This window comes from Capsicum annuum, chromosome 6 (assembly GCF_002878395.1).
Source record: "Capsicum annuum cultivar UCD-10X-F1 chromosome 6, UCD10Xv1.1, whole genome shotgun sequence".
Taxonomy (NCBI): Eukaryota; Viridiplantae; Streptophyta; class Magnoliopsida; order Solanales; family Solanaceae; genus Capsicum; species Capsicum annuum.
This window is the reverse complement of record NC_061116.1, coordinates 209,226,294-209,234,141: the sequence shown is the minus strand read 5'-3', so window position 1 is coordinate 209,234,141 and position 7,848 is coordinate 209,226,294. Positions and strand designations below refer to the sequence as shown.

General features: G+C 37.1%; 1 protein-coding gene and 1 non-coding gene across 5 annotated transcripts; both read right to left on the bottom strand.

The window, feature by feature from the left end:
• Positions 1–32: 32 nt before the first annotated feature.
• On the bottom strand, positions 33–104 carry TRNAT-CGU. Its single transcript has one exon. It is a non-coding gene; the product is annotated as a tRNA-Thr (tRNA).
• Positions 105–654: 550 nt separating this feature from the next.
• Positions 655–7,457, bottom strand: LOC107855420. 4 transcript variants are annotated; one of them, XM_016700433.2, is made up of 8 exons: positions 7,174–7,394; positions 5,733–5,807; positions 4,022–5,585; positions 3,852–3,933; positions 3,656–3,722; positions 1,680–1,868; positions 1,535–1,595; positions 655–1,084 (listed from the first exon to the last, which is right to left on the bottom strand). In XM_016700433.2, exons 2-8 carry the CDS (start codon positions 5,766–5,768, stop codon positions 879–881), a joined length of 2,205 nt encoding a protein of 734 aa, XP_016555919.1. In that variant the 5' UTR covers positions 5,769–5,807; positions 7,174–7,394; the 3' UTR covers positions 655–878. The 4 variants fall into 4 exon arrangements, with proteins under 4 accessions (XP_016555919.1, XP_016555920.1, XP_016555918.1 ...); XM_016700434.2 differs by having other exon boundaries at positions 4,022–5,759; positions 7,174–7,457; XM_016700432.2 differs by having other exon boundaries at positions 4,022–5,807; positions 7,174–7,393.
• Between the last annotated feature and the right edge of the window lie 391 nt (positions 7,458–7,848).

Genomic DNA, 7,848 nt, shown 5'->3' with positions numbered 1-7,848 from the left:
TTTAAAAGGCACGGTTCGGAAAATAGAAAAGCAGCCCCCGGCGAGGATCGAACTCGCGACCTTTCGCTTACGAAGCGAACGCACTACCACTATGCTACGGAGGCAACTATGGTAATGCATTAGTTTAAAGTTTCATTTCTACATGATCAACCCAATATGTCAAAGACCTTGGAGCAATTGATTGTAGCAAAAACAAGTGTGATGACTGGAAGGTGAGCAACCGAGTCTTGAATTTGGCCCTTCTCACCCACTTTTGCTAATTGTTTTGCTGGTGAATGGTAATATTGCACCCGTCTGTTCGTATGTCCATACAGACTTTGATTATTTTATCCCATATCCCAAGTGAGATAAATAATCTCAAGATGATGGTATTCGGTTCGCCAATTAAATTAACTTATTTTTACAAAAACGCATATTTTTCTACTAATTGGCAGCGTGTTAGGAGTTGTTTTGCACGTAGATACCCATTCTTCTGCGTTAGTACTCAATTATGTTATAGGATTTTCTGGATGAATAAAGAAGCAAAAGTAGTAAGAATATTTCTATTACTCACTGCTGCATACATGAGAACACAGATTAGTCTGCATGGTCAAATGGACTAGCATAAGTACATAATATAACAAAAATGCATGTTTGCAGGGATTAGTACTAGTATGCAACAAAACTTAGCCCTGAGATTTACAACTTGCTCCCCAAATAGTTTAGCTGGGGCAAAAATAACTACACATATTTGGGTTAGGGATAAGGTAAAAAAGTAAAACAATATCTGTTCTTAGATGTGCCGGCCGAAATGTAGTAGGCTGTTGCCCCTATACAAAAGCTATTGACCCAAATATAATACAAAAAGACACCGGTTTTTGCAGAAATCAAGACCTCCATCAGTATCGACAATTATAAGTAGAGTATTTGTTAGCAGCACGTTCTTGTAAATAGTTAGCGGCTGCAATAACCTTGCGATAGTAACGCCAAGATGCATTCTTTTCAGTGATAGGTCGTTGACCAAATGGATTACTTTCTACATACTTTTGAACGTTTTCTGCCATGGACAATCCTTCAAGATAAACGCGCAGATCACCACCAGGCCCTGTTGTGGATAAATAAAATGAATTTCGTAAACAGTATGAATTGGACAAATACTCCCTATATCATGCATAAACATCGTCGCTACTCCATACGGACAAGAATGACACAAACCGTTAAAGTGGTCATATAAAGTAATGCAAATCGCTTTATTTTAACATAAAACTGGAAGTATGAATTCCAGGATATATAAAGCAAGGAACTATCAACAATAATTAAAAAACTTGTACAAAATGAAAGCACAAAAAGAGAGTTCAGTGTCAATATGAATGATTCATCCGAAAATAGATGGAATACTAGTGATGTCCAACCATCACCAGTTTCTATCAATGAAGAAAGGTGAAGAAGTCCAAGAACAAATTTTGCAGAATGACTCCCCCTTACCACTGTACTAGTGATAGTTTTTCCATGGAAAACGCGCACACACAGAGACAGATAGAGGGAGGAAACTCACCTAACGAGTCATCATTCTTATCTCTGAAGTGGTATGAGTTTGGAAATATTGCTGTATTTGGCTGAAAATCAGAAAACATAAGTTCAATTCACTGTAAGTTAGTCTTGCAGTAAATTTCTCAGGAAAAGGAAGGATTAAAACTCACTGGATTACACAATGCTTTGTGAGGAGAGTCGTCCAATAGAAGTGTGTTTGACTCATCATATTCACCTCTCTCCCACGGAAGATCCGATTCAGACTTATCCCATAACTTCTTAAGATTCTTCAAGATAATAGGTTTGCTCCGGTTTTTCCCAACAACAGGATAGCCTGTATCAGTGCAGTGGGACTGATCCTGCATAAGAAGTTTCAAGTTTGTTTATAATACATTGAATGGACAAATGAAGAGGCAAATAGGAAACTAGATGAATATTTAGAACAAAGCACAAAAATTAGGATTTTCTTTCAATAAGAAAAGAACAAGTTTTATCCCCTACATAATTTCAACCTTCAAAAAAAAATTAAAAAAAATAAAAAAAAATTGAAAACTAACAATTGACAATTCGGACAGGGACATTTTCCATATGCTCAGTCATACATAATCATCCAACCAGGTTTCCAAGTCTTAAAATAACTATGCAAGAGAAAACGAACCACTACTTTGGAAACCAACAGATTGCAGAAAAGTAACACCGTAATTTCCCAAGACAAGCAGCAGATTTCATGTAGTTTCAGGAAGTCAACTAGTGCAAGTTAAGCATCTGCTTGCAGAGTGCGACAGCGAGGTAACAGAGGGAAGTGGAAACTGGAAACCATATGTAATCCTAGGTTATTGTGTCATTATGAAATAATACACATTAACACATGTTGCAGTCATGATGACTCATTTCAATCCAGAAGCTAAACTTCCTAAGCACCTGTTGTCCTTTAGGAACGGAAGAGTTAGCTGTTTTATCTTTTCTCAGATTATGAAAGGTTTGCATCACACCCAACAAGTGAAGACTCAGAACTTAATCAGATATAAAAAGGGAGGGTGACCACTGTGATATAATTTGAGCCCCGAAGGGATAACTTGAAAAAACAGGCACATCAAGCCTGAACACAAATAAAATAATTATTAGTTTACACAGAGAAAGCATCATAAAGCATGTGATCCAAATCAACTCCACCAATTATGATCCTAGAGCAGTTCATTATTGAATCCGAAATGAGCAGGAAAAGATTTTGATACTCGAATTGAATTCATTAATTAGAAATCCATGCATCAGCAGAATGACAAAGTAATGCAACTATCAAATCTCATTATCATATCTACTAATTTTTTTAAGCATTATCTATGGCATACCTTCTTTTGAGCCAAGGGTCTATCTGAAACAGCCTCTCTAGCACACAAAGGTTTTCAGCCTCTCTAGCACACAAAGGTAGGGGTAAAGTATGTGTATATCCTACCCTCCCAGACCCCACTCGTGGGATTACAATGGGTATGTTGTTATCGTACTATCAATGGATTACCTGTTGTTTCCTTTGCATTGGTTATCGTATTATTTGTTGTTTCAATACCCTGCTTTGATATGCTTTACTCGAGCCGAGGATCTATCGGAAACAACCTTTCTACCTACCCAAGGCAGGGTAAGGTTTTCGTAGACACCACACCCTCCTTAGACCCCACTTGTGGGATCACACTATATTATTGTTGGTGGTGGTGTTGTACATATGGATATCGGTCCCTGAGTTTAGGCATGACTACATATGCTTCCACATACAGTCAAATGATGAAGAACAAATGGATTTGGAACCCTCATTTGAGATAAGAGATACGCTATGTGCGCTTAGACAAGCAAGACCGATATAAAACTTAATTCATGCTTCCACAACTTGGATCTGATTCTAGTTCCAAGGAGTTATATCCTAGGTGCCCAATGACCTCCAGATTTATAAAAACATGCATTAGTAATGCAAACCAACAGATCAGAAAATGTAACTAACTTTCACCATGCACAGCCATTGCTGGAGTTATTAACTGATATTGAAGTCCAAGCATCACAAGACATTCTTTACATGTATCCTCTGCCTGAACACCTAGAGTTACAAGTAGCACCAGCACCAGGTCAGGAAAATAAATGAGACGCGAGAAATTCTTACCCAACAAAAGAGCAACTTGTGCTTGGCATCTCCCAAAAGAAAATCAAGAACCAACTCCATGTTTCTCCTGAAAATTTTTCAACAGCATACATGGGGAACATAAAATCATATGAGTCACATCTAAACAACTGAATATTTTCAGATGTAGAGATATTGATAAAGTCACTATGGTGAGTACACAAAGTTCGAACAGTACTTTATCCTTGATGACCATACACCTACATTGAATCTCTCAAAGCAGAATTGCAGAAAATCATCATGAAAAGGCCTTCTAAAAACTGGTACAGCATGGAAAAACCCAGTTAGAATAATTTTTAGGAGGAAAGGTACAAACAAAAGTGAAATACAAAGTTTGACCAACTCCACCTGCTTTCCCTGATATAATGATATCCGGTTTCAACCTATATGGGACATAATAAAGTGGGAGAATATCAAGAAGTAATCCATTGATATCAAGTACAAGAAGCTTTTTACTGGAACGTGTATTAAACGCTCTCCCCAATGGAGGGATGACACCCACATTTGTGATTTGGATCCGCCCACCTTCAAAACCAATCGTTCTTGACTGAGAAGGACTATCTTCAGCTGTTGATAGTCCTTCCCCATTTAAAGGTTCAATGGTTGTGACAATACTATGAATGTCATTGGAGGCCCTAAGATCACATGGTGTTGCATAATGTGAACTCTCTTTAGCAAATTCAATATCATATGGCATATTCACGACAGTGTCTGTCTCGGTTCTCCTCTCCTGCTCATAATTTTCTGCCTTGGAGTCTATTGGAGACTCATAGTTGACAGAAGCCATTGAACTGTTGACGGTCTCTTTATGATTATCAACCTGAGCTGCTTCCTTTTTATTCCATGTTTCACTGGATGGACTGTCAACTCCCGCCTTCTCCAGTAACATTTGTTGCCTACCCATCAACAAGGTACCACCTCCGTCATTGACTTCTTCAGGCAAACTGTCGAAGTAGGATATGGACACTTGGCAATGGTCTGAGCTGGGGGTGGTTGTTCTGTTTTCTGTTATTGGGAGAGAGGAGGTCGCATCCTTCATGATCGATGGTAAATTGTTTGCAGAAGCGCTAGAATTCTTTCTCCTCTTCCTGGAATAAGTTATCAGCACTTCCAGCCTAGGGTATATTTGGAAACCCCTCAACTCAATTGCAGCATTATTGACCTCAACAAAATCACCACTTTCAGTAGTCATACTATTGTCTACATTAGCAGCTGGCTCGTTCCGATTTTCAACTTCAGAGACAGACTTCGATTCTGAAGTAACCAAAACGTGATCCTTAGAAATGTCACTGCACCTATCACTACAAGTTTCAAGATGACGATCAGTACCACTAGACTGGGAGGGATTATTCCTACTAGTTTCTTCTACCCCATCACATGTATTCTGAGGTGGACATATCCCTATGTCAATACTCCTCATCACCAAATCTCCTTCATAGCATGTGTTAACTCCCATCTCTGAAATTCTACCTTTATCCATATTATTCTTTCCTAGTACAGAAGCAGCACTTTCCGATTCCCAAGTAATTACATTATTTTCAAAGGAATTGGACCTGCTGTTCACAATGCTTCTTTTTCTCTTTACCTTCCATGCGCTCAAGTCCGCAATGCAACTTCTTACCTGTGTATTTGAGACGATATTGTCGGAAGACCATGTATGCGAATTTTTTTCTTGACTTGTGATCCTACATGGAGCTCCTACCACGTGGTCAATATTATCAAAACACACAGCATCAATCCTCCTATTTTGCTTGTTTCTTATTCTTTTTGACTGCTGGGGAATGACGTCATCCACATCATTGTTACAATGCCCTCTGCTACAAATACCTTTGCTGTTCAGTTTTTTCGGATAAGTACCACGCTTACTCTTCTTAGGGTCCCAATAGTCTGGAGTCCCAGGTGCAGGCAATGCCTGAACGACAATCCTACTGCTATGCATCTGATTCATTCGATAAGGCCCTCTGCTACAAATAGCTTTGCTGTTCAGTTTTTTCGGATAAAAACCACGCTTACTCTTCTTAGGGTCCCAATAGTCTGGAGTCCCAGGTGCAGGCAATGCCTGGACGACAATCCTACTGCTATGCACCTGATTCATTCGATAAGGGATGAAACAACTTTAATTAAACGGCAGGTCCTGTGACGACACAAAACCAAATTTCAGTAAGAAATATCAGTCTATAACTGAAGAATCTTTTCAGAGAAACAGGAGAATCTTAATTGTGCATTTTCCTAACAAAAGCCAAAAGCATGAAACCGGTAGAGACTCTTCCACAAAATTTCCCTCTCCGTCAAGAGTGTGGCTACCTTAGTTACAGAAATATCATTAACTCCAACACACAAAAAGAAACAGATAATCACTAATACTCATTAAGATATACTTAAAAAAAACTAAACTTTAGAAATTAGAAAAACTTAATTTAAATATATATGAACTTTATACAAATTATCCTCATAATTGTCCTTAAACCTTAATACTTCCTCTGTTTCTAACTTTCCTTTTTATCTTTAATTCTAATTTTCCACATGACATGTTCCTTTCTAAATTCCCAAGATTTTCCTCCCTCCGTCCAACAATAGTTATCCACTAACGACTTGGCACACATGTTACGAAATAATAAATAGTAGGGGTAGTTTTACTATATTACCCTTTGAAGTATACTCCCTCCGTCCCATTTTGCCCGTCCCAAATTGGGATGGCACAGCTATTAAGAAAACAATGATTGGTAATGTAACTTTATCATTTTGCCCCTCTTAATTGTGTACACTCTTAATGGTACTCCTCTTTGCAACATTTTTCAAGAATATTAATAACAAGGAGTAATCAATTACACTAAGGGTATAATGGGAAAAAAATAATTGTCTTGTCTTGATAAGTCAAAAAGGACAAGTAAAATGGGACATCAAATTAGAAAATTTGGGACGGGTAAAATGGGATGGAGGGAGTAATAAAATGTCTTGGGAAATGCATTGAGTGATAAATAGTACTTTAACAGCAAGGATAAAATGGGTAGAATAGACAAGTATTGTCGGATAGAGGTTATATTGAAACACTGCAGTAAAAAAGAAATCTTGCTTTACACCCTTTGCACAATTTACGCAACATTGTTTGACTTAGCACAAGATCAAAAAAGGCAAGACTTTTGAAATTTGTGGTCTAAAACATTCCTCGACCATCTGGTCGATTGTAGATTGGTCACATGTTCAAGTATATATAAAGCCACGAGTCTGTAATATACTGATTCGTTTAGTACATACATATATAGACAAGAACAAGTACACTACCATAAAATACGTGTCTTTTACTTCCTCAAACTCCGTGTCACGTACCAGACAAACAAATTAAAACACGAAGGAGTACTCAAAAACTGTTCACATTCCCCAAAATTCACAGTACTAACAAACAATTTGGTCAACACAAAATAGAATAATGGAAATACTCAACCATAATATGCATAAGAAAATTAATTTTGAAAGTATATTTTGAAGAATATGAAAGATACCTAGTATGAATATGTTGATGATGAAGGTTTGGAGAGAAGTGAAAATGGGAATTTGAGTCATTTCTGAATAATAAGTGCAAGGACCAGAGAAAGCGGGTATGAATATGGTGGGGATTTTAAGATTTAAGAGACCCGACCCGACCCGACCCACCATTGGAAATAAATATATGAGGGATTCGGATCCTTCTAACTTCCGTTTCGTCCAATCTTTTATCCATTTGTGCTAATATTTCCTTTTTTTGTTATCTGTGTAAAAAAGCAAAAATTCTGGAAAATTTGATTGTACCAAACTAAGCATTATCACACGTGCGTACTCGTACTCTCCTCTTCTGTACTAGAAATACATATTCACTTTCACTTGTCTTATGTGAAAAAAAAAAGGAAAAAAAAAAGCAATTTATGACTTAATTCCTAATTTATACTAGTAGTATTTATTAGTATTAACTATAATCATAACTTTAGTAATGTTGTAGCGTCTTATCCTTCAATTTGTGTTATTAATTGTTGTTTTTCATACATCAATTATCATATTATTTTATTATTATTATGAATCACAGTCTTATGCTTTCTTTTCAATTTATTCTTTTCTAGACTAATTTCGATCATATGTTTTCTTTTCAATTTATTCTTTTCTAGACTAATTTGGATCATGTTTTTCGTGAGTCAAGGTTCTAT